General features: G+C 40.7%; 1 protein-coding gene across 6 annotated transcripts in view; it reads left to right on the forward strand.

Moving 5' to 3' along the window:
* The window catches only part of IDE (insulin degrading enzyme), a 98,013-nt gene that overhangs the window by 61,697 nt on the left and 8,823 nt on the right, over positions 1-27,493 (forward strand). For 5 of the 6 annotated variants that reach the window (XM_043519584.1, XM_038408834.2, XM_043519583.1 and 2 more), the window contains 7 exons: positions 2,630-2,740; positions 5,353-5,473; positions 8,500-8,591; positions 12,410-12,521; positions 15,132-15,299; positions 17,774-18,046; positions 21,697-21,758. In XM_043519584.1, the coding sequence (XP_043375519.1) occupies positions 2,630-2,740; positions 5,353-5,473; positions 8,500-8,591; positions 12,410-12,521; positions 15,132-15,299; positions 17,774-18,046; positions 21,697-21,758 (939 nt within the window). Of the gene's footprint in view, positions 1-2,629; positions 2,741-5,352; positions 5,474-8,499; positions 8,592-12,409; positions 12,522-15,131; positions 15,300-17,773; positions 18,047-18,240; positions 18,327-21,696; positions 21,759-27,493 lie in introns of those variants that run through there. The other variant, XM_043519585.1, reaches the window with a different exon arrangement.

Here is a 27,493-nt window from a genome sequence, read left to right on the forward strand (position 1 = left end):
GAAAGAAGAAAGCGCAATAAAGATGGTGGACTTCAAGAAGGCAGACTTTTGCAACCCAGAGACTTGGTAGGTAAGATCCCATGGAAAGCAAGTCTAAGGGGCAAAAAGAGTTAAGGAGAGTTGGCATTTTTTAAAGAGACACTGTTAAGGGCACAAGAGCAAATTATTCCAATGCGTAGGAAAGATAGGAAGTATGATAAGAGAGCAACCTGGCGTAGCCAGAAGATCTTCAATGACCTGAAACTCAAAAAGTCATACCAAAAGTGGAAAATAAGTCAAATTAGGAAAGATAAATATTAAATATATATATAAACCCAACAGAAACTTGTAGGGACAAAATTAGAAACAAAACAAGATTTAACTAGCTATTCGACATAAAGGGTAACAAAACAACATTTTACAAATACATTAGAAGCAAGACAAAGACCAAGGACAGGGTTGTCCCCTTACTTAATGGGGGTGGAAAGGCAATAAGAGAAAACACAGTGAAGGCTGAAGTATTAAATTCCTTTTTTTTTTTTTTTTCTTCAATTTTCACAAAAAGGGTTAGCAGTGATTGGGTGAATAACATCACAGTCTAAAATAGGAGAGGGGAAAAAAAATTAAGAATCACTTTGACAATTTAGAGGTCTTTAAGTTGGCAGGATCTGGCTAAATACATCCTAGAACACTTAAGGAAATGGCCAAAGAGATCTCTGAGCCAACAGTAATTATCTTTCAGAATTTGTGGCGGATGGGAGAGTCTCAGAGGACTGGAAAAAGGAAAATATAGTACTTATCTATAAAAAGGGGAATAAGGACAACCCAGGGAATTATAGACCAGTCAGCTTAACTTCAGTACCCAGACGCATAATGGAGCAAATAAACAATCAGTTTGTAAGCACCTAGAAAATAATAAAGTGATAAGTAATAGTCAACATGAATTTGTCAACAAATCCTGTTAAACCAACATAATATCCTTCTTTGACAGGGTAACAAGCCTTGTGGATGGGGGGGAAGCAGGAGATGTGATATATCTTGACTTTAGTAAGGCTTTTGATACCGTCTCCCATTACCTTGCAGTAAGAGACATTTAGGTTAGACATTTGGAAAAACTGCCTCACAATAAGGTGGTTAAGGATTGGAACAAATTACCTAGGGCAGTGTTTTTCAAAGTTCAGGTATTGGGTCGCAGCATGTAAGGCACTGGGTCGCCGAGCGTAGCACCCAGGGACCCTTGTGGCTCTGATCAGCACCGCCGACCTGGACGTTAAAAGTCCCATCAGCGGTGCTGCCCAGCTAAGGCAGGCTAGCGACTACCTGTTCAGACACTGCGCTGCGCCCTGGAAGTGGCCAGCAGTGGGTCCCACTTCTAGGCAGGGGGCCACAGGGCTCCATGCGGTGCCCCTGCCCCGAACACTAGCTCCGCACTCTGCTGGAGAGGTGGGGGGTGCCTGCGGGCGAGAGCCGCGTGGAGCCCCAGCCCAGACCCCCCCCCCACTCCCTGAACCCCTCAGTCCCAGTCCCAGCCCCACCCCACAGCCCTCACCCCTGTATCCCAACCCTCTGCTCCAGCCCTGAGCCCCTCCCACACCCCGAGTCCCTCATCCCCAGCTCCGTTGGGTCATGGGTATCAACAATTTTCTTCAACTGGGTCCCCAGAAAAAAAAAATTTGAAAATCACTGAACTAGGGAGTTTGTGGAATCTTCATTCTTGGAGATATTTTAAGAATGGATTAGACAAACACCTATCAGGGATGGTCTAGAAAATACTTAGTCCTGCGTCAATGCAGGGGACTAGACTAGATGACCCGTCAAGGACCCTTCCAGGCGTATATTTCTATGATTCTGTGATCATAATGTGTGTCACCTCCTTTGGTTCCTGCAAACCGGACTTAAATCTTGTATTTTCCTTTGTTTTGGAACCTTTTCTCATCAGATTCTTCATAGACTACATAATTATTTCATGCTTTCTTTGTATTTTATAGATACTCATTTTGTAATTTAGGTGATTAATACCGTGTGCATATTACCCCATATGCAGCCTTATCAAGACTTTGTGTGTAGAAGTACCCATATCTCAAAACATTTGAGACTAACACTCTGGGTTTTGTAAGCTAGTATCATACTGAATTTTATGACCACAGGTGTCCACACTGACCCTAGTCTCCTGATATTATTTACTACCATCCCAGTAAAATATATTTATGGTTCATGAGGGAAAATTAAATATAGAGTTGAAAATAGGTTTTTGGGCTAACATTTGAGGAGAGTAGGAAGCTAGTTTTTATTACTATAATGAGAAGTCCATAGTGAAAAACATTTTTGAGTACTTCAAACATACTTTACTGACTAGAGCCCGTACTAATAAACAGTCTATGCTCCTACACATTGCTGCTTTATTAAGCTAAAGTGAATGAATATTTGTCCTTTACATGTAAAACCACTAGGACATACAGTATTGTCTTCATCGATATTACACCACCTTGTGAGAGAAATTGATTTTAAATTAAAATCTAGTCAAATATCTGTGGGGGGGGGTTTCTAATCGTGGTATATGAGTTTTAGGCCATCATAAACACAATTTTTTTTTATAGAAATTGCTCTTTGACTTTTCAAGTTTAAAGGAACTTATGCACTCTTTCCATAGCTTTCTGTAAAAGGTTATAATGACAAGCAGCATATCTTGTTAAAGAAGATCATTGAAAAAATGACCACCTTTGAGATTGATGAGAAAAGATTTGAAATTATCAAGGAAGCGGTAAGCTCTATGGAAGTATAATGTGATTGGGATAATTTAAAACAGAATACATTGACTATGAGTGAAATGTGAACATTTTAATGGCAGTTGAGAGCTAAATCTGCCCAAAAGTATAGGGTGAAATCCTAGGCCACTGAAGTTGATGGGAGTTTTGCTATTGGCTTCAGTTTGGCCAGAAGTTCACCCATAATATTTAAATGAAGGTTGTACGTCTTCAAAAGTATTGGCCCTACAGTCTTTATTCAGGCAAAATATGTGGTTAACGTTTTCTAACTGCTGGATTATGCCTTTCATTTATAAAAGGAGTAGAACGGTGCCTCTCAAACTTTTCCATACTCCGATCCCATTTACAACAAGAAAAATTTTAGGATTTCAATCTGATCTAGCCATAAAAAAATGGGATAGATAGGAGGGATGGTTGTGACCCCTCTGGACCCAGGGGATCATAACTCATTTCATGGTGTAGGATATGCAGTACATGAATATGCAGAATTCCAGAAGTGAAAACTGGCACAAAATTCGGTGATCCATATTTATATACTGCATTTTACAAATTTTTTTTTTAAACTTTTGAAATAGGTTACAACTTTTGTTACTTCTGTTAGTCCAATCTAGAAATGTAATTATTTACATTTGGAGTTGTCTACATGAGAAGAAGGCATAATATCATGTAACAGGAAACTTTTAATTTTAATATTCAAATAGGTGAACATCAAATATAAGGAAGATATAGTCCAGTATCAGGGTCAGTATCTATGGCACATTGAATCTCATTACTGTGGTAAACTGACACACATGGCAGCATAAAACAGATAAAAATTAAATTTAAAACTAAGGAAAACCCCAAAGAAACTTCTAAATATTTCTATCTATACATTCTCTATAATGCATACTTCTTGGGGATTTTCCTTTTATGTATTATGAGATATTTTCTCATTTATGTCTCTAGAACTCGGGAGTTTTATCTCAGAATTTACTTTTCATTATTTTGCATATTTTGTGATTATGTACAATTTTTATTGTCTGTATATCCATGTGTGTAACAACATAAAGGAAAAACCAAAAAACATCAAAATCTAAAGAGGAAAAGTTGCATTTTCTTCTCCCACAAGCTCATCCATTTTAAGAAAAGGTCAGCTCCTTTTTTTCTTATAAAGCAGGTGAAAGGGGGAATGCATTCTTCACCAACTTTTTCCTCTGTGTCCCAGAAACACAGAAAGAAAGACAAAACGCAAGGGATGTGGTGCCATCAGCCCTCCAAAGCTGGTTCCAGTCTACTGCTGGGAACCCCCACCTTCCCTTATATGAAGGTTAAGGGGCTGGGGAAAGGGGGTTGTCTCCTTGCTGCAGCAGACACTTGGAGCCCTAACCTTGTTCCTCCTTTTCTTTAGGGGATTCCTTCCCCTAAATCCATTTCCAGTTTTACACAGAACTGGACCCATATGGAATGAGTAGCTGCACTGGACACCTGACACTTGATAAATTGTGACATCTTGAACCTTACCTCCTGATCTACCCTACCAGGTCCCTGAGCTGCTATGGGGAAGGGAAAAAAATCACACACGCACGCTCCCCCTTATTGCCAGATTATCCATGGTGGGGTGTAAGTCATTCCCAGTTACAAATGAGGCGATTTAGTATAATGCCCATACCAGAGAAAAAAAATCCAGTCCTAAACTAATCCTGGGTTAGGACGGGGCTCAGCCTGAGGGAGTAGGGTTTATATACTCTCTCCAGATGTGCAGGGGGACGGTGGTTTACCTAAGTCCTACTCACCTGCCTGCAGGCTTAGGTGATGCCTGCCACCCCTTCCCAATTCCCACGTGGGAGGGGACTCTTAAAGGGGAGACTCCCCCTTTTTTCCTGTCAGTCCAGACAAAGCCCTCTCACCTTATGGTCGCAGGGGTTGCATTTCCAATCTACCCACTGGCCTCTGAAAAACAGCTGACTTTCTCTTGTGAAATGGAGGGTATGCTTACCTGTGGCTGTATGGACTCAGTAGATCCCACATTGCCAAGACTATTAGCTTGTTCTTTCCATTCTTTCAGTTTGAGGAGATGGCTGTGTTTATTTTGCCCGGATGCAAACTGAGCAAAATAACAGTTGTCACAGCCCTGCTCCTTACTCACAAAAATAGACCCTTTTCTTGTTCCTTTTGTATATAGCTGTTCCTGCCTCTGTCTGACAGTGTGAGACTAGGGCACTGGACAATTAGTTATAGTTTGCAGCTAGCAATGAATTTGGTAATAGTTGCCACAGAATATATAGGCCTTGACTAGAATGACTGAAAATATTGGTTTGGAGTTATCTGTCATAATGAATTAATGGAAAATTGCACTCTGAGAATAAATGTTTGTCAAAATTGAAACTAGTTTAGTTTAGTTCCTAGCTTCATCATCATGTAAGCAAAGCTACATCATCATGAGCATAGTTCAATCCAATTATTACGCTACTCAAGAAAGCACAAGTGTAGAATACTAAGAATGTTGCTGGCATCTGGGAATGTGGGGTTTTGGGTTGTATACAAAGCCAAGTAGTTCAGGGGTGATGTTGCTGTTATATTTAGAAACTGAGTTTAGTAATTATTGAATGTCCTATTTCAACCTTGTTAGTACATGCGATCACTTAACAACTTTCGAGCTGAACAGCCTCATCAGCATGCTATGTATTACCTCCGACTGTTGATGACAGAAGTTGCTTGGACCAAAGATGAATTAAAAGAAGCTCTAGATGGTGAGTTCCTGCCAATTTTGTAACTGTTTCTTTTACCGTATTGACTATTTTAGCCTGTTTTGACTTAGAACGTGTTCAGAATTCTGAGTTTTGTATTGTTTCAGTAAAGTTAGGAGTTTCTGTTTTTGAATGGGGACATAGTCTGTTGTCCTCACAAGTAATTACTTAATCAACATTAATGGAGCTACATATTTTGAACTCTGAACCATATTTTGCAATATTTGTACAACAATTGCCTCATAGTGTTTTTAAAGTTTGAGAAACTTGAATTTTTTTAGTTATTAGCTAATGTAAGGAAAACCCAGTTTGGGAATTAAGATATTTTTTTTTTAATTATATATTTACTTTTTGATGACACTGTCTCAAAAATATTTGGAAAAAAACCTACAAACTTTTCATGCAAATAGTCCTTAATGAAGAACAGATCCCTTGCTATATTCACTGGGGAGGGTAATTTTAAAATACAAGTTACCAACAACTTCAAAATAATTTGAGGATGTATCTATAATTTTAGTAGAGGCTAGTGAACTTTACTAGTGTTGTTGTACCCCACTCTTGCCTGACATGAGAATGGGCTGCTGTTGGAGCAATCTGCAGAAAGAAGATGGTGAATATCTCCTTAGACCACCCCCCAGCAAATCTTCCAAAAGATGTAAATTAGGGCCAAATCTAGCTTGCCTTTCTCATGCAAAAGTTTTGACTTTTTTGGGACGGCTTATATTAATGAAATGGGCCGGATTTGCTCCTATATTTCTATCTTTTTGTAGCTGCTTCCCATCTTCTAATTTTCAGACATCTTATCACCCTATTAAACCAGCCTTGCCAAATACTGCGTTCAGCTGAATGCCATCATGAGCAAAGATGTGAACTTACCCTTCCCTCACCATGTTTCGCTCAGTGAGATATTTATAGAGGTGAGTGTGCACATCTTGTACACTTGCTACTGAGGCAGGCTTAAAATATATTGGGCACTGTATACCCTTTAATTATTGCAAGAAAAAGCTTTTACCAGAAAAATATCAGCAACAAAATTTTTTTAAAAAATTATATAAATCTTTTCCAACAGGAACTCTTGGGAATACCTCTGTGTTTGTACAGTGCACAGTGAGGCCCTGATTCTGATTGGCTTCTGCGTAGTGCTGCAGGATAGTTATTTCATCATTCTTGGTTGATGTATTTGACTCTAAAAGATGCCAATGAAAAATAATGTTTTTAGAGGCAAAGAAAAAATCCAGTATGGTCAGAAACGGACTATACTGTATATTGTTGCATTCCACTATTAAGGCTCTGATCCTGAAGCTGCTCCATGCAGGGAGTCCTCTGTACACGCTATAGGGGGCTTTAGGGTTGCCAGTTTTGGTTGGATTTATTCCTGGAGGTGTCATCACATGACATAATCTTTAATTCGTGGAGACTCCAGGCCAATCCTGGAGGTTGGCAGCCATAGGCTTTATACTAGTGCACAGGCTGACTGTACAGAGTAGTTTTGGGACTGGGCCCTAAATGTTTTGTTCTGTTGTGTCTGTATAGTGTTAAGCAAGATGACTATCAATGGGCCCTACCGAAGTCAGTGGCAAAACTAGCATTAATTTCAGCGAGAGCAGATAAAGATAAAAGCCCGATAAAGAATACTCCCTTCCTCTTCCTAGGAATTGCAGATCCTTTTTTATTTACTAACTTTTGTCCCTTTAATGTAATCCATTTAAAGTTTAATACTGAGTGTACTTAACATGGCAATTTAACACTGAATTGCTGTTCAAAGAGGTTAAAGTCTAATTGTCTTGCAACATAAAAGTTCTGCTTGAGGGACAATGATTTTTTTGGTTTGATTTTTTTACTACCATCATCTTCACCACCACTACCAGATGACCCGAGCCCTATGTACTGCTGACAAATCTTAAGTCAGAATTAAGAGACTAATTACGCAAACAATAAGAGACCTCTGGCCTTTTTCAGGAGACAGTTTAAATATAAGATATGACTAAAGAAGTGAGAGCAACTAATAGTTGATTTGGGGTGAGGAAAGAAGTGGAAATGATGTGTGTTTTTCGGAGGGCATTTGTTGGGGTTGAAGTAAGAGGAAAAAATTATTGGAAAAAGAGGTAGATATTTTTTGGATAAAAATATCTATCTATCTTAGGTACTTGTATGCCCTCCATTACAATAGTAACTGAGAGCCTCACAGTCTTTAATGTATTTATCCTCAGAACACTCCTTTGAGATAGGGAAGTGCTATTATTCCCATTTTACAGATAAGAAAATGAGGCACAGAGAGAATAAGGGACATTTCTAGGTCACACAGGGAGGCTGTGGCAGAGCCAGTGATTGGACCCCAGGTCTCCTGACTCCAAAGTCAGTGCTGTTACCAAGGGACTGTCTTAGTCTCTCTTAGTCTGCTGATTCTGCCTATTGATTCTAATATGTAAATTGTATTTTGCTTTATGGACAAGAGTAATACTGATTGTAAAAGTGTTTAAAATATGAAAATCAGGTGTGTGTGTGTGTACGTACGTACGTACAGATGTGTGTATATATATTGTAAATTAAGAATTATTTTTTGTGCATGGTTTATTGCTAATTACTATCAAACTATGAAATTTGAGTTCAGAAATTATTTTAGTCTAGATAGTAATGTACTGTAACTTCCAGAATAAGCCACATGTTCTTTATGTAGTTAATGGCTACAGCTTTATCTCTCAGCCTGACCTAAATGATGGTAACTATTTTCTCTGGAGAATGAATGTGTGTTCAGCATGATTGGAGAGCAGGGATGTTGTTTTTCTTAGTGGAATCTGGGTCAGATGCTATGTGAATTCTAAGCAAAGCAAACTATGCAATGAGTGCTGATATTTAAACCTGGAAATTTTCCAACAAGAAATTTTTAAGGAAAAATCCAATGCTTTTGATGATTGTGATTTTCCCTTTTCTCCAAGAAACGCATCATATCTGCTGCTGATGTCAGTTCCCTCGAATGTAAAAAAAAAAAAATCATGTGATTGATTTAACTATCTATTTATCTATTCTAGATGTCACTCTTCCCCGCCTCAAGGCCTTTATATCTCAACTGTTGTCACGGTTACACATCGAGGCTCTTCTCCATGGCAATATAACAAAACAGGTCTGATATTTTCTTTAATAGAAACAGTGTGTATTAAAAACAGGTTTTAAAACCAGTGCTTTATTTAATCTTCCCAAATTTTAAAACAATTTTTGCCAAATATGATTTCATAGTCTTCACTTAATTTTTAGCTGTTTTACAGCAAGTATATCATGATGATGTTTTTTCTACTCTGTCAGGCTCAATGTCCCTTTGAACGTTGGTGTTTGAGATTTACTGTAATAGAAAACAGCTTATGATCTAAATATTTTAAAGTCTGCATTGCATGTCATTACAGTAAGTAATTAGACTGCAAAAGTAACTGTGCTACAGATCCTGGTTTTCCATTTACAAGCTTCAGACATGTGACTGAGCTGACTAGCAAAGGTTAAAAAAAAAATCAGAATCCTTCAAAGTGAAGCATCTAGCACAAGGCTAAGGTGTGTGGGTCCATAAATCAGACTTCTAGTTCCTTTTCCTTGTGCGAGTAAGAGGGCACTGCTAGTAAGAGGCACAAACTGTTTAATGTGTCCTTCATTAAAACTGTAATGAGTTGCACGTCTGTATCACATTTATCCAAAGATCTGAGTTCATGTACAAATTCTGGATGTGACAATACCTTTGTGAGAGAGTTAAAATATTAAAATGGCTGCATCTGTTCCCATGGGACTGATATAGCAGCATTCCCAATAGTATCATGACAGAAGTGCTTCTATGCTAGTCTAGTGAAAGCACACTAGTACCAGATTATTTTAAAACTCTTCAGGTCAGCAGTGAGTGCACAGAGAGGGAAGTGGCCAGCAGCAGTGAGTGAAAGAGGGAAAGAGCCAGAAGGATAGGATATAGCAAGTTGGAGCTCCACGATAATAAGAGCTCCAGGAAAGTTTTTTTTTGTTTTTTGTTTTTTTACATTTTTTGTGTGGAAATGTAAATTAAAGACTAATCCCATCTTCCCTCTAACCCACTCTATATCTGAACAAGATGTGATTAAATTCCTCTATAAAGCACCACAGAATTACTCAGGACTGAGCCCTGTATTTTGCTGACATGTATTATGCGACCCAATCATGAGAAAAAGATGTTTTCTGTAAGCAGTCATGTGGGTGGCTATTGGAGAGAGAAAAATATATATCACTGCATATACATATGGTGCATCTATGTATTTGGAGACCATGGTGATCAGAAATGAACGGCAAGCTTCTTCTGAGCTCCTTGCAATCTACCTGTATGCTTAGACTTCTATTCTGATGTTTGTAGTTTGCCACAGTAGGGTGTTGATTTCTGCTAATAGTAGGCAAATAGTGCTCACAATGACACCAATGTGTTATACATATTCTATGGTTTCAGAGTAGCAGCCGTGTTAGTCTGTATTCGCAAAAAGAAAAGGAGTACTTGTGGCACCTTAAAGACTAACAAATTTATTAGAGCATAAGCTTTCGTGAGCTACAGCTCACATGAGCTGTAGCTCACGAAAGCTTATGCTCTAATAAATTTGTTAGTCTTTAAGGTGCCACAAGTACTCCTTTTCTTTTTACATATTCTATGGTAATTTGTTGTTCTTCTAGAGTAGAATATATATTATATTATTTTGGCTTTGCCTTGAAATTTCCTACATTTCCCTCATCCCTTTTTTCCCCGTTTTTTTTCCCTTCATAAATTTACAGATCTTTTGCAGGTTTTCTGCAAGAGACCATTTTTGTGTTATGAGTTTACATAACAGAAACAGAGTAAGAGGTTTGGGCTTCCGCATAGAATTTTGAAGCAGATTTTGTAATCAGTTGCTATAGTTTTCAACATGTAAGCCATGGCACTTAACAATCAAGCCATTTGAAGTTACACATCTGAGTGAGGCCAGACTTCTAAAAAATGTTGTTCAGGCACCCCCCACCCCCAGCTCAGCATCACAGTCAGGTTTTAAAGACTTTTTTCATTGAAGTGTAGTTTTTAATGTAATTTACTGAAATCCCTCCCGTGCCCCCCCCCCTTTTTTTTTTTAAAGACCACCTTTTCATAAAACCACCTTAACTTCAAATATCCTATGTATTTGATGCTGTTTAGGTTGAAACTGTAGATTACTGAAAATGGCTATAACTTTAGAATGGCTTAGGAATAAACACTGTATTGTGTATTTATAAAAAGCTAATTAATTATATTTAAGGCAGTAAAGGAAAATCTGAATTTATCATTTTAAGATCTCCTATTCAATTAAAATATTAATTAACATCCACATTGAATAACTAAAGCACAGCATTGTAGTCTACATCTGTGGGTATATTCACATATTGGAATAATTTTCTGGGTAAAATTTTCAAAAGTGCCCAAGTGACTTAAGATTCTAAGATTTTTTCAAAACTGGCTTAGACACTTAGGAGTCTAAGTCTCATGGAAAGTCGATTAGGCACTTCTATAAATTTTACTCCCTGTCTTTAGAACTATGACCAACATTGCATCCAAACTGTTACTTCAGCATTTCCTGCCATGTTAATTGCCATGGATTGATGGATGTTTGTTGTATATTGTAGTGTATTTTAAAAAGAAATCTGATGAAGTTTCTGAAAGAACAAATGAAGTTTATAGTTAGCAATTAAAAATGGTAACTGAGCTGGTCTGCAACCCTGTCACATGCCTGTACATACAAGGTCTTTTCTCTTCTTTTTTGACTTCTTAATTATGTGTGATGTGTTTGTGGGCACCAAGGCATTAACTCAGCAAGGACTTTAAGCATGTCAGTTATCCCATCCCTATACAGTACACTATGTGCTTTAAATTCCATTGACTTCAGTGGGACTGAAGCTTGTGCTTAAGTGCTTTGACAAATAGAGGCAGGATTACTCTCCTGTTTAAATTCTTTGTTGAATTGGGGTCTAAAAACTGCTTCCTGTAGCATCTCTGTATGCCAGCATGGCCTGCCAGGCTAGGAGAAGAAAATTTTAGTTGACTTTTCCCTGGGAAACCTAGATCTCAGATTTGAAGAATAAGAAAATATGGTTGTCCTAATATTTTTTTATTCAAGTTGCTCTAGTTTACTTTTGAAACTTGTGTTGTCCCTCCCTAAAGGAAATATTTAGGATTTTAGGAAGGGATTCATCTAAGGGAGTTAGGGACTCAGTTCCCATTTATTTTTACTAGAAGTTGGAGCCTGATTCCATTTGACTCTTTTTTGAAAATTCCAGCCCTAAAGTGCAGGCCTGCAACTTGTTAATCAGACAGTAAGTAAATTTCACTTGCAGAGACTGAGTTATCAGTTGTCACTGGCTGTTGGACAAAATGATTTTTCCTAGTGTCCTTATCAGCAAATGGAGACAGGAAAAAAAAATCTTGTGATTTTTATCCCCATATAAAAGGGACTGCCTTGATCCCAACAGTCCCAACTCCTCCAATGCAACAAAATGGTGTGAATAGCTTTGTTGGTATAGAAAGGCTTGGAGAAACCAAATTAACAGCTAACAAAATGTCATTTGTATATATAAATTGTGTAGTTTGTATGCAGTTTTCAAGTTTGCATAGAAAAATACTTCAAGGGTAAGAAAGTCAGAGCATATTAAGAATAGGTCCAAAATGTTTAGCTAAATGTGTAAAGATTAATGTAACTGAAGGTGCTTACCTGGGTTATTATAAAACTAAATAAATAAATAAATAAATCTAATGTAGGGAAAATGATCTCCCTTATTTCCACCTTATTTTTCACTTTCTTATACTTAGTTTTAAATTAACCATTCCATCCTTCCATTCCTGATTTTGCATCTCACCAACAATAACTGTGGTCTTTCAGTGTGCTGCCAGATTCAGGATTGTCAAGGAATAAATAAAAAACCTGTAACTAATGTCGTCTTCTCCAGGCTGCATTGGGAATTATGCAAATGGTTGAGGACACTCTCATTGAGCATGCGCATACAAAGCCCCTCCTTCCCAGTCAGCTAGTAAGATACAGAGAAGTGCAGCTGCCTGACAGTAAGTTAAATCATTTTTTTTATATGTAATAAAGGAAGTAATTTAAAGCTGTTTCCTGGTGTCTTCTAATGACCTTTGAAGTGAATATTACCTGTAGTTTGTCTAAAAATTAACTTCAAATGATTTTACACTGTAAATCTTGCAGAATTAAATGGGAAATGTCATTATATGAAAAGTCGTATAGGTAGGTCTGTGACATTAATCTTTCTGTTATGCTCAGTAACTGTTTTGTAGAACTATATAAAATAGTATTTAGCTGCTTAGTAAATTAGTGTTGATGTGAAGGATGAATACAGACATGTGGCTTGCACAGCAGTTTGAAGCAAAATAACATTAAAGTAAAAACTGTTCTTCAAGTGGACGCAGACCTGTATTCCATTAGGGGTGTGCATGCTTAGTGCGCTGAAGCCAGAGATTTTCCCTAGCCATACCCGTAAAGGGGCAGCACTCATGGCAGTGGCGCCACCCTGACCCCTTCCCCCTCAGTTCCTTCTTACTACCCATGGCTGGAGTGGGAGCTCTGTGTGGTATAACCTTATATCCTCGCAATCAGATTTAGTGTAGATTTTTATTATATATAGTGAGTATTTAGTGGTAGTTAGTATTTAACTTTTTAGTAGGTTTTTTTTCCTGTTGATACCCTCACCAGGGTTTAAACACTGTCCTTCGTGTGGGGGAGTGATCTCTAACAATGATCCCCACACATGGTGCCTGCTCTGTCTTGGCAAGGACCATCTTAAAGAGCATTGTTTGATCTGCAGATTGTTCAATGAAAGGACTCGGGCCTGGGACTTTCACCTCAAGCAGGCCATGCAGCCTGATCCAATACAGAGGCCTTCATCAGGCTCCGAGACTGCAACCACTTCCCGTGCGGGAGCAGGTGCCTCTCTGAAGAGGTGGAGAAGCTGTTACCTGTCAACTGTGCCAAAGAAATGTCTCATAAGACCAGCCATGACCACTCTAGTTCTTGGGGTAACTCTTCTGCCTCCTTCAGGAAGAGCGCAGATTGACATGGAGCCAGTGGCGGTGGGCAGGAATGCAGGCATGGGTGCTTGTGACCCTTCCCCTGTACTGAGTGGGAAGGTCAGAAACCACCACCGGGCATCCTTTGAGTCTGTTACCGATGAGAGAAATGCCAGTACAGACTGTGTTTATCCCGACCTCGCCACTGGTCTAGGATTTTTCCGAGGCTGTGCCATCTATAGCCTGTCCAATGGAGCGAGCCACTGAACCTCATGCCTGTTGGCACCACATCTCAGCGCTCCCCTTCCAGTAGGAGGGATAGAGCTGGTATCAGAATTGGTATGGGGGACCCTAATACCAGGTACCTCCTCTGCACTGCTGCAGTCGGAGCCGCATATGCTTCCCTGGCAGCTTTCACCACCCGTGGCGGCAGAACAGTGGGGTGCTCTGGTGCCGTTATTCACATTGGGACCAACACTGCTGTGCAGTTTTCTTTCTTTTTCTTTCTTTCTCTCAATAGCTCTAGCATCTTGGTGTGGAACTTTGAAATTTGGCAGGGACAAAGTACCCATGTCAAAGATGTGCCAACTTTCTTCTGGCTTTGCACATGCATGCATATGTTAGTTGACTCAAATTGTATGTTTAGTGTGTAGGTGCATGTGAAATATAATCTGAGCCCTCTCATTCTGCACAGTCAAAGTGAGAGTCCTGCCTCATTCTGTGTGAGGTATTAGTGTACACATTGAATGACCAGAGCTCCTGGAGGGCAACTTTTGTTTTTTGCGTTTGTATACTCGGTGATGTGCTGCCTTTGCTTCATTGAGTAAAGTGTAATTTCTATCCAAATAACTGCTTGCCATGTCTAACAGCTGATTATTTTTTAACCTAGGGTGATTTTACAAAATTTATTTGTAGTACCCAAATTTTTTTTGCACTGCCAAAGAGTCAAGATTTAAGCAATAATTACTACAGAGATTGAAGACTATTCCCGAGAATAAGTACAAATAGATAGCTAATGTACAGCCAAAGGCCATAATCTCTAGCTGATCATTAGCCTGGAGGAAATGCCATGTACCAAAGAAGCTATTGGTATTGTTGAATTAATTTTAATGCTTATAAATCTGTTGGATTGACTGTCATAGAAATTGAAGTCCTCTGTTTACAGAACAAATAAAGCATGGGAGAGGCAGTGCAAGCTTCCCGTCCAACCACACAAATGTACCACAACCCTGATCCATAGAGACCACCTCTAGGTAGGGATAAGATGAGTGCAGCAGTCTCCAAGTCTAATCAGTGGAAAATCAGCAGAGTCATTTGATATTATTATAAGAGAGGAGGCATCGGCATGGCGTTCTCTGCGACGACCCTTGGCTTTTGGAATTCACTTACCCATTTGACTCGCCAGGCTAGGATTTGTTAACCTTGTGAACATACTGTAAAAATCTTTCTCCCACAGGTTAGTGAACAGGTTGCCTGATTATTAATAGATCTGCTTTGAGTCTGTCTTTTTCTTGTAATCAGAGTCTATCTGCAGGTAGGCTGTTTTTTTTTTTTTTTTCTCCTTGGACCCTATTTGGGAAGCAATGTGTGTGTGTGTGTGTGTGTGAGAGAGAGAGAGAACCTAATTACTTTAACTTTATCTTTTAGGAGGTTGGTTTGTCTATCAACAGAGGAATGAAGTTCATAACAACTGTGGCATAGAAATATATTACCAAACAGATATGCAGAGTACCTCTGAGAATATGTTTTTGGAGCTCTTCTGTCAAATTATATCAGAGCCTTGCTTCAACACTCTGCGTACCAAGGAACAGTTAGGTGAGTTTTCCCAGAGTTATCCTCCATATCTCAGTAATAAATAAGGATAAGTATGATGATAGACTTTTTATAGCTCTGCTTCTGCCCTACTCCCTGAATGCTATTTAAAGGACATTTGGTAAATAAATGTTATTTTAACTAATGGAGACCCCAAAGAATATACAGTTCACAAAGGTAAACTGAGATGAAGCAAGCATAGATTTTTAAGATCTAGACTGAAATATTTGAAGACTGCCTCACTCCAGAAAAAAATGGCCTCTAATGGTTATATAGAAGCCACGTCATCTAAAGCTGTGAATGACAGGAGAGGATGGAATTATTAGATCAGCTTCCCAAAGCAAGATGACTGCCAGAAGAAAACTGAGCAGTACTGAGAATCAGTGACTCTAAGGACTAAAAAGACTTTATGAGAAGTGGTAAGCCATAATGCTTACAAAGCCCTAGGTATGACTCATGGTTAGTAAGGGTGTTACTGCACATGTATCAGAGCTAATTCAAATGAAATTTTTCATTTCATTTCATTCACTCTCGGATTCCTCTCCCCACGTCAGAGACAGAGCTACTGTTTGCCTGTGCTTTATCCAGTGGCTGCTATTAGATTAGGCAGAGAGACTACCAGACAAGAAAGTTTAAATGATCAAATCACAACAAAATGAAAAAAATGAAGCCTCACAGGCTTCTAGCTGAGTTCCTTAAATTCATTAAACTTGCCTCTCTCTTAGGCCTGGTGTTTACAATAGTAAAACCACTCTTCCTTTCACAAAGCTGTCATTGCCCTTTCTTTCACAACACACAGTACGCATGTAATGGTCTTTTTTAGATGGCATGCCAGGCCACAAATCATACCTTAAAGAATCACTTTTAGCTTAAAGCCTACATATAATTCTTTGGAGCATGAACTATATCGATATCCTCCTTAGTACAGCACATATTGGGTGCTACTGTAATAACAATAAAAACTATTATGTTGATAGAACTTTTTCATTATGAAGGATCCTATTCTTAGGTAAACTAATGCTATATTTGAAGTACAAGTGACCCACAATGTAAGTAGTATGGAGTGTGTGTGGGGGGGGGGGGGGTGGTTTGCATGAAAATGGAGAATACCAAGCACAAAATGCCATGCTAGGCTGAATAAAGAATTTGAGTAAATCCCGCATCCATCCAGTATTATGATGTAAGTTATCAACTTGGAAAAGAGAACTTTCAAAATGAATATTAATTTGGAGATATAAAAAAGGTAGTAAAAGACCAATAGGGTTCTAACTTAAACCTATGTAAACATGCACATGAACAGTTAAGGGATCACATTTCTAGTATCTAGGCACAGCTCTGTACAGCTGCATAATGTTACCAGTGGGGCCCATTGTGTGTAATAGAGGTATTAACCAAGTATTGGAGGTTTGATCATTTTACTAAGAATTTCCCTATTCCGATGGATTTCAACAAGGATCACTGTCCTCCTCCTGTCCTGAGAATCTTAAGTTTTAAATCATACTGATATTTTTCAGTATATAATGCACTGAAAGAGCAGTACAGCTTTATAGAGGAAACAACTGCTGGAATGTTAACCAGAACACGGCTCTAGTAATGGATAATGAATAGGACCACTTAGTAAAATTCCTTTTTATAGTTGGTAGAATGAATTCCAAAATCATTTCAGTGTGTTGCTATGTGTAAATTGCACACAGTTGTACCAAACCACAGTGGTGAAAGTTTAACATGGAAAAAATTACTTCAAAATGAGACTGTTCCACTGCTGTGTGTGTGTAATGAAAGTTTTTTTTATAAAACCGAGAAATAGTAACTAGATATAAATAGGCAGAGAGTCCTGTGGCACCTTTATAGACTAACAGACATATTGGAGCATAAGCTTTCGTGGATGAATACCCACTTCATCGTATGCTGGGTATTCATCCACAAAAGCTTATGCTCCAATATGTCTGTTATAGTCTATAAGGTGCCACAGGACTCTTTGCCGCCTTTACAGATCCAGACTAACACAGCTACCCCTCTGATACTAGATATAAATAGTAGATGTAAGTAATTATTATGAATGCTCATCCTAATAACACTTCTTATCTGGGTATCAGAAACTAATGAGGACAAACAACCTTTCTTCATTCTTTTTTTTTTTCCCCTCTCTCTAGGGCAACCACATCTATTTCGGGAGATAAAAGAAAACTCTGAAAAATTCAAGATGTAGCTTATATTTTTGAACACTGCAATGTTTTATTCATGGAATCACACACAATGTAAAATCATGCATTCATTTCTAGTGTGTGACACTTTGAATAACATGCTAAAATATGGGGTAGGGTGTATCGCCTGTTGACAAATAAGGAACAGATGGTCACTGTATCCTACATTGTTAATAGCCAGAATTCACTGAAGAGAAGGCAAATTGAAACATTTTTACTGGACAAAGGTATAGATGTAGTTAACCAGTTGCAATTTTTTCTCTTTTTGTCAAGGTTACATTGTGTTCAGTGGTCCGCGACGGGCTAATGGCATACAAGGACTGCGATTTATTATTCAGTCAGAAAAACAACCGCATTACTTAGAAAGCAGGGTTGAAGCTTTCCTAAAAACTATGGAGAAGTGCATTGAAGACATGTCAGAAGAGGCCTTCCAGAAACATATCCAAGCTTTAGCAATTCGTCGTCTAGACAAACCAAAGAAGTTGTCTGCAGAGTGTGCTAAATACTGGGGAGAAATAATTTCCCAGCAGTATAACTTTGACAGAGGTAAGAAAAACAGAAAATTGTTTATCAGGTGAAAATGTGAAATTGAGGACTGAAGTGCTGAAACATACTGTTAGTTCCACTTGTATTTAAATATATAACAATTTAATAACTGAAAATTCTTGCATTTCTCTTATCCACTTGTCACAGAAATTTACACAGAAATATTCTGCAGGAATCTCTCAGGGACACAGTAGATAACTTGAAAGGCAAGGAAAAAAAAAAGGAGTCAAATATACTTTGCATTTTCAGTAAAGTTAATGGGTGAAATTCTGGCCTCACTGAAGTCAATGGCAAAACTCCTATTGACTTTAACAGGGGCACTATTTCACCCAATATATTATAAACAACACAGGGGACCCCACTTAAAATGTTTAACAATTTAATTAGGACAGTTCAGGCTATTAATGAATGAAACTATATAAACGAGAGAGCTGAGAGCAGGTAACGCTTCTGTTACAACTGGAAAACTTACAGGTTCTGCACTGATATTAACACTGTAGGCCCAGATAAGCAAGTATCTTTAAAGTTCAGCATCACTTGTTTCTAAAATCACAGGTTTCAGAGTAGCAGCCGTGTTAGTCTGTATTTGCAAAAAGAAAAGGAGTACTTGTGGCACCTTAGAGACTAACAAATTTATTAGAGCATAAGCTTTCGTGAGCTACAGCTCACTTCATCGGATGATAAATTTGTTAGTCTCTAAGGTGCCACAAGTACTCCTTTTCTTTTTGTTTCTAAAAGTAACATTTGATTGCAAATTGGTTACAACTACAGCTGCACTGAATAGGAGTGAATTTATTAGGGACCTAATCTTTTGCCTTCTGTGCACATAATTTTATGCATTTCTTTGTGGTGAGTGCTTTTAGTCTTTTCTTTCTACCCTGGGAGATATCCACTAGGATACCTGAGTTCGCAGTATTTGTCAGGGAACATTCACAGTGAAAGACCCTATGCTCTGAAATTTACTCTCCTCCTTGGCTGGACAGAGCCCACATTTCCTGATCTTCAACTCTTTGCAGAGTTCCATGAACTACTACAGTAGGCCAAGGGTGGTAAAGGGTTGGATATATGATAAGAGGCTTTATTTATTAACATTGTGTCAGCCTGAATTCTTTTGTATGTATTTTTAAAGATTGTACTACATGTGCACCTAGTGCCTGTGTTAAGTGCAGTCATATTTACCTTGCATAGTCCTTATGACAATGCATACATTCTTAGCCTTTATAATAGGCTTTTTCCCCGCTAAAATTTCCCACTGTTTCTGCTACCAGTGCAGCTCCACTAGTGCTAGCAACAGTGGGAGCACTAGTGTAGGCCACAGCTTGTGTCTGAACCACGATGTTGTCGGTCTCTGTTCTGAGCAGGTCTAGATGTCACTCTAAGATTTAATCTTGTATTCTAAAGATTACAAACATTACAGGAGAGGTGTTTAGGATGAGAATATGAATTCACTGAAAATAAATTAAAAATAATGGTATATCAATATTGAAACATTTATCGTCTAGCTCATCCTTTTAAACTTTTTTTTTCTTTTCACCAGCAAGTCCTTAATCTTTATCTGAAATATTCTGAGCTAGATAGGAGTATCATTTTGTATTGGGTTTCAGAGTAGCCGTGTTAGTCTGTATTCACAAAAAGAAAAGGAGTACTTGTGGCACCTTAGAGACTAACATTTATTTGAGCATAAGCTTTCATGAGTTACAGAGCTGTAGCTCACGAAAGCTTATGCTCAAATAAATTTGTTAGTCTCTCAGGTGCCACAAGTACTCGTTTTCTCTCTTTTTTTTTTTTTTTTTTTTGTATTATTAGTTAGTACATCTTGAAACGGAGATAGCTAAATTGGTTTTGCCATAAAAAAACATGTTTCTCTCCCACTCCTCCCAAAAAGTAATGAGCAAAAGAAAAGGGATGGAATATTCTAGTTTAGATTTTGGCTTTGTTCGCTATTTACTTGGTAAACATTTTAAAATACAGTTTATACAAGAAAGATAAATCAGTTTGACAGTTAAAACATGTATTATCTTCTCAAATAAAAGTTGTCCCATTTTAGGTTTTAGGGTCAGATCTACTCTGCCTTATATTTGGTGTGTGTCTGAACGTTACTGCTCAGAAGTACAGTCTCCAACCTTCCTTGGTTTAATAAGATTCTAGGAAACACGGTCTGTACATTTTGTGGCCACCTTCTCCACTGCTTTCCATTCAACATTTGTCCTGTCCCAGTACCAAGTTCTGTTGGGGTCAGTGTCCTATTGGGCACTACTTTAACTGTGTATCCTCCTGTAGTGTCCTATACATTGGCCTCAATACAGCTTTCAGAAAACATTTTTGAAAGGAGTGAGGGCACTTGGTATACTGACAATGAGATGTCATTCCAGGTGTAGGGAGCAGCATGAAAATTCCTACTCTCTGCTACTTTTTCATCTCAGGCAGAAGCTTTACACCTTCTCTGTCCTGCTTTCCCGTGCCCCAGATGTCTCCATCCTTAGCCACCTTGTTCATATATCTTCTCTCTCCAGGATGACTAATTGCTATCTGTAACCTGATCTGTGATCATCTCTTCAATACAGATGATACCCAATTCTTTTTTTCTTGACTTGTTCCCTGATCCTTTTAGTTCCCATCTACCTACATTGATTTAGAAGAATGTAGTAGAAGGTTTTTGTGCAACTAGAATTGACAAAAACAGAAATTAGTCAACTCATACAAAGGGGAAAAAAGTCCTCTTTGTCCATGTTTCTTACTCTTTCACTACAGGTGATTCAAACTTAACTTTCCTCTAAAGGCTAGAAGTCTGAATAATCTTTGTTACGAAACTTTTTTCCCCACCCATGTTTACTTATCACCATCCCTATCCGGGCAACATCTGTTCAGTCATTTTCACCGACTTCCCTTCATCTCTGAATTCAATTAAAAATTTCATTCTGTTTTTCAAAACTCACTATGCCAATCCACCTCTGATTTCCTAGTCACATTTTTATCCCCCTGCATGTTTTAATTCTTAAACTGGATCCTCTTGTCCCACAAGTCTCCTTATTTGCTCTTTCTTTTACGCTGCCCATTATGGTAGGCTCTGTTTCTGTAATAATTACACGTTTTTATAATGGCATTATATAATGGACTTAGATACATTTAAATGTATCTATATTTAATAAAATACTATTGCTACTGAGTCACTTCCTCTGCAAACTAATTTTTAAGGCCTTCCTTTTCACTTTAGACCACACTGCACACTAAAGACCACACACATTTTATTTCCGCTATTGTATATTTTAAAACTCCATGCCATCTTGCTGTTTCCTAAATAAAAGGTTCCCTAAGTATAAAAAAAAAAAAAAAAAAAAAAAAAAAGTGAAACAGATTTATAACAGATACTGATTTTATAGATGGCTTTTTATTCACATTTAAGTGCATGCTGTTTTCTGGTCCCGTATAGCACATTTAATCAAATGGGCTCATTTTCGTAATATTTTAAGCTTGCACTGCTATTTATTTTTCATAGACTCAAATAGTAGCTTGTAAGTTAAGAATGAAAAGCATATCATTTGCAGTCAATTGCACGGTCTAAATTTGAAATAAAAGTACTTTGAAAAAATACCATGATAATAACTAGCTATTATTTGCAGACTTGTTTTAATTAAAACTTTGTTGTTCAGATAACATTGAAGTGGCGTTTCTAAAGACCCTGACCAAGGATGATATCATACAGTTCTATAAGGTAAGTTAGTCATATATTTAGAACTTTATCACTAAGAAACATAGGCACTAAAAGGAAAATATGCTTGTGTGAATTGCAAGTTAGTACATTTATACCTGTCTTATAAAGGTAACATGATTGATCCAGAGTTGCAGCTAGCAAGAGATGTTAAGAGTAACAAGAAGGGTTTCTTCAGGTATGTTAGCAACAAGAAGAAAGTCAAGGAAAGTGTGGGCTCCTTACTGAATGAGGGAGGCAACCTAGTGACAGAGGACATGGAAAAAGCTAATGTACTCAATGCTTTTTTTGCCTCTGTCTTCATGAACAAGGTCAGCTCCCAGACTATTGCACTAGGCAGCACAGCATGGAGAGGAGGTGACCAGCCCTCTGTGAAGAAAGAAGTGGTTTGGGACTATTTAGAAAAGCTGGACTAGCACAAGTCCATGGGGCCAGATGCGCTGCATCTGAGAGTGCTAAAGGAGTTGGCGGATGTGATTGCAGAGCTATTGGCCATTATCTTTGAAAACTCATGGCAATCGGGGGAGGTCCCGGACAACTGGAAAAAGGCTAATGTAGTGCCCATCTTTGAAAAAGGGAAGAAGGAGGATCCTGGGAACTACAGGCCAGTCAGCCTCACCTCAGTCCCTGGAAAAATAATGGAGCAGGTTCTCAAGGAATCAATTCTGAAGCACTTAGAGGAGAGGAAAGGGATCAGCAACAGTCAGCATGGATTCACCAAGGGCAAGTCATGCATGACTAATCTAATTGTCTTCTATGACAAGATAACTGGCGCTGTGGATGAGGGGAAGCAGTGGACATGTTGTTCCTTGACTTTAGCAAAGCTTTTGACACAGTTTCCCACAATATTCTTGCCAGCAAGTTAAAGTAGTATGGGCTGGATGAATGGACTATAAGGTGGATAGAAAGTTGGCTAGATTGTCGGGCTCAACAGGTAGTGACCAATGTCTCCATGTCTAGTTGGCAGCCGGTATCAAGTGGAGTGCCCCAAGGGTGGGGTCCTGGGACCGGTTTTGTTCAGTATCTTCATTAATGATCTGGAGGATGGTGTGGATTGCACCCTCGGCAAGTTTGCAGATGATGCTAAACTGGGAGGAGAGGTAGATACGTTGGAGGGTAGGGATAGGATACAGAAGGACCTAGACAAATTAGAGGATTGGGCCAAAAGAAATCTGATGAGATTCAACAAGGACAAGTGAAATATGTTAGCTAGGGAGGTGGTGGAATCTCCTTCCTTAGAAGTTTTTAAGATCAGGCTTGACAAAGCCCTGGTTGGGATGATTTAGTTAGGGATTGGTCCTGCTTTGAGCAGGGGGTTGGACTAGATGACCTCCGGAGGTCCCTTCCAACCCTGATATTCTATGATTCCCAGCGCCGCTTGGAGTCCCAGTGCCGCACTCGCTCGCGGCACCGGTTGTCTCGGCCCTGGATCATCGGAGGACCAGCTTCCGGTGGCGATCATCATCACGTCACTAATCACCTCAGTAGAGATCGAGGCCTCGGCACTGCTCCCCTTCCTCATGGCACCACTCACCTGGCCAGCTCCAATCAGCACTGCAATAGCCCTCTAGATCCTGGTCCCCATCCTCAGAATCAGACATGGGGTCTAGATACTCACACCAGAACCGGCACCAGTCGACGCATCAACAGCCTGATGCGGGTACAATAACATGGCTGTCCCAATGGCAAGGACCAGCACAATGGCTTTTTTGGACCGTCTGGGAATATCACCAGTCCCATGGCACCTTGTCCAAGGGTTCTGGTCAGTGGCATCCGAGCCCAGGCTGCCGACAGCCTCGGTCAGCTGCCCTGTGCCCACAGGTGCTTAAGGGATTCCGTCTACCGCACTTTCACCGGTAGAGACCCCCCCCCCAACCCTTACGTGGAACAGGTGGTCACCGACCTGGAACAGGAGGTCCCCGTGGACCAACAGGCCCAGGATGACCCAGTTCCCCATCTGCACCCTCATCCTCTTCCCCAGACATGATGGTAGCGGGAACTTTGGTCTCAGGACCACCACCCATAAATAGTCGCGCCCACCAGAACCTACTCTGCAGGGTGGCGTGCAACATGAGCTTACAGTCCGAGGAGGTGATGGAATAGGAGGATCCAATGGTGGACATTTTGTCCCTAAAAGGTGCATCCTGAGTGGCGCTGCCACTCATTAGGACCATTCAAAACAACACCAAAACTGTGTGGCAGATCCCGGCCTCTATCCCCACCGTGACAGCCAAGGGAGTAGAATGCAATTACTTCATTCCCTTCAAGGGTTAAGAGTATCTATGCTCCCACCTACAGCCCTCCTCCTTGGTGGTGTCTGCAGTCAATGAATGTGAAAGGCAGGGGCAGCAGGGACTCACGCCTAAGTCCAAGGACTCTTTTTTTTTTTTTTTTTTTTTTTTTTTAAACGTTTTTGGTAGAAAAGTCTACTCCACGGGAGGCCTACAGCTCAGGATTGCTAATCAGCAGGCAGTCCTGAGCAGATATAATTTTAACTCATGGAACTGCATGCTCAAATTTAAGGAGCTAATACCATTGGAGTCCAGGAATGAGTTTGGGGCCATTGTGGAGGAGGGCAAGACAGTGGCACGGACCTCTTTGCAGGCACTAGATGCTGGTGACTTGGCGGAGGAGGACCTCATGGCTTCAAGTTTCAAGTCTAACCCCAGAGGTTCAACAGACTTGAAGGACCTGTCCTTTGATGGGACAGGATTATTCGCAGAGCAAACAGACTCCAGGCTACACAGCCTAAAAGATTTGAGGGTGACGATGAAATCGCTGGGGTTGCATACCCCAGCTACTCAGCAAAAACACTTTAAGCCTGAATCCCCTCAACGTCCTCATCAACCTCACCCTAGGCAAGACTTTTCTAGAATATGAGATAGGAACAGCAGGCGTAAGCCGTCCCAGCCCTCGTCATCACAAGGCCAATCGCGCACTTCCTCAGCCTCCAAGCAGGCCTTTTGAAGGTGCGCCTGGGGATGACGTGTCAGACTGTATACCAGATCCTCAGCCCCGCTTTTGGAAGCGTCTGTCCCACTTCTACCATGCATGGTCCCAAATAACATCGAACCGCTGGGTTCTCCGCATGATAGAAGTGGGATATTGTCTCAAATTCTGCTCCTCCCCTCCCTCCCTTCCCCATCTTTCTTCAGGGACTCTTCTCACAAGCAACTCCTTATCCAGGAGGTGCAATCACTCCTCGCCATAGGAGCAATGGTTGACGTTCCTCAGGAGCTAAGGAGCAAGGGGTTCTACACCGACTATTTCCTAATCCTCAAGGCAAAGCGGGTCTTAGACCCACTCTGGACCAGGTTCGTGATGAAGTTGAAGTTCCGCATGTTCTTCCTGAGTACTATTATTCCTTCCCTGGATCCAGGAGACTGGTATGCCGCCCTCGACATGAAAGACACGTACTTTCACATAGCTATTTGGTCCACGCACAGACGATTTCTGAAGTTTGTAGCCAGCCACAAATACTGTCAGTTCACAGTCCTCCCCTTCGGTCTGTCGACAGGCCCCTGAGTGTTCACCAAGTGTATGTTGGTCATAGCAGCCTTCCTCCACGGGAGGCGGGTGCAGGATATCCCTACCTCAACTACTAGCTACTCAGGAGGCACACCAGGGAGCAGGTGGAGTCTCAAGTCCGAGTAGTCAGAGCTACTTTTGAGAGGCTGGGACTCCTGCTCAACGTGAACAAGTCAACCTACTCACCGGCTCAAAGAATAGAATTCATCAGTGTGGTTCTGGACTTGGTGCAGGCAAGGGCGCTCCTGCCAGACACCCAATTTCAGACCATGACAGACATTATCCAAAGCCTCAGTTGGTACCTGACCTCTACCATGAGGGGATGCCTGAGTCTCCTCGGCCATATGGCAGCCTGCACTTAGGTGGTCCGGCATGCCATACTGAGGCTCAGACCACTTCAAGCATGGTTCGCATCTGTATACCACCCAGGGCGTGACAGACTAAGTACTCAAGTGCCTCCAATGGTGGCTCGACCCTCACACAATCTGCAAGGGAGTTCCCTTCAACAGCCCCAGCCCTCCTTGTCCCTCATAACCGATGCGTCAGCTCTGGGTTGGGGGCACATCTGGGAGAGCTCCAGACACAAGGATTATGGTCGCAGGACAAGCTGTCCCTGCATATCAATGTCAGAGAGCTCAGAGCAGTACAGCTAGCATGCCAAACCTTCCTATCCCGGCTCCAAGGTCAGCGTGTGTGGGTAATGACCACCAACGCTACGGCCATGTTTTACATCAACAAGCAAAGTGGAGCCCACTCTTCGCCTCTTCCCCCCCATGTTGGGAGGCTCTTCAGCTATGGGAGTTCTGCATAGCCCACTCCATTCACCTGGAAGCGTTCTATTTCCCAAATGTGCAGAGCGAACTAGTGGATCGCCTCAGCAAATTGTTTCGCAATCACAAGTGGGCCATCTGTCTGGATATCATATATTCCATCTTCCAAAAGTGCGGGTTTCCCCAAGTCGATCTGTTTGCCACCTAGAGCAACAGGAGGTGCCCAGTGTTCTGCTCCTTTCAGAAACGCAGCCCGGGTTCGATCTCGGATGCCTTCCTGCTTCCCTGGGGAGACAGTCTCATATATTCCTTTCTACCATTCCCATTTATGCACAGAGTACTGCTGAAAATCCGTAGAGACAGAGCAAAAGTAATTTTTTTGGCCCCGGCATGGCCCTGCCAACATTGGTACGCCACGCTTCTGGAGCTGTCAGTGGACACTCCTATCGTGTTACCACTCTACCCTGATCTGATCACATAGGATCACGATCGCCTGCACCACCCGGACTTCCAGTCCTTCCATCTCATGGCTTGGAAGCTTCATGGCTAAACCCAATGGAGCGCCTGTGCTCAGAACCAGTAAGAAAGGTCTTGCTCAGCAGCAGAACGCCATCTACCAGGACCATTTATCTGGCCAAGTGGAAGAGGTTCATTTGCTGGAGTGCCCAACATTACACTCCTCCACTCGGGCATCTATATCACTCATCCTGTAGTACCTTCTGCATCTCAACCAACAAGGCCTGGCAGCGTCATCCATCAAGGTACACCTTGCTGCTATCTCGGCCTTCCATCCGGGCACATCTGGACGCTCCATATTCACTAACCCTATGGTAGGACATTTCCTTAAGAGCCTGGAATGGCTATATCCTTGGGTTAGACAGCCTCTTCCGTCATGGGACCTTAACCTGATCTTCTCCAGATTATGGGACCCCCATTCGAACCACTGGCTATTTGCTCCCTTCGCTACCTATCATGGAAAGTAGCCTTCCTGATCGCCATCACATCAGCCAGGAGGGTGTCAGAGTTAAAGGCCCTTACCTCCGATCCACCCTACATGGTCTTCCACAAGGACAAGGTGCAACTCGGACCTCACCCGGCCTTTCTCCCTAAGGTAGTGTCACAATTCCATACTAACCAAGACATTTTTCTACCTGTCTTCTATTCCAAGCCATGCAACAGTACCCAAGAGCAAAGGCTGCACTCACTGGATGTTTGGCGGGCATTAGCATTCTCCATTGAGCCTACAAAGCCATTCAGGAGGTCGAACCAGCTGTTCATGGCAGTGGCAGCCCACATGAAAGGATTTCCAGTCTCATCTCAAAGATTAATTTTCTGGATCACGGCCTATATCTGCACATGTTATGAGCTGGCCAACGTCCCAGCCTTGCCTCTTAAGGCTCATTCCACGAGAGCACAGGCCTCGTCAGCTGCATTTCTGGC

The sequence above is a fragment of the Dermochelys coriacea genome, chromosome 7 (genome assembly GCF_009764565.3).
Source record: "Dermochelys coriacea isolate rDerCor1 chromosome 7, rDerCor1.pri.v4, whole genome shotgun sequence".
In the NCBI taxonomy this organism is placed as follows: Eukaryota; Metazoa; Chordata; order Testudines; family Dermochelyidae; genus Dermochelys; species Dermochelys coriacea.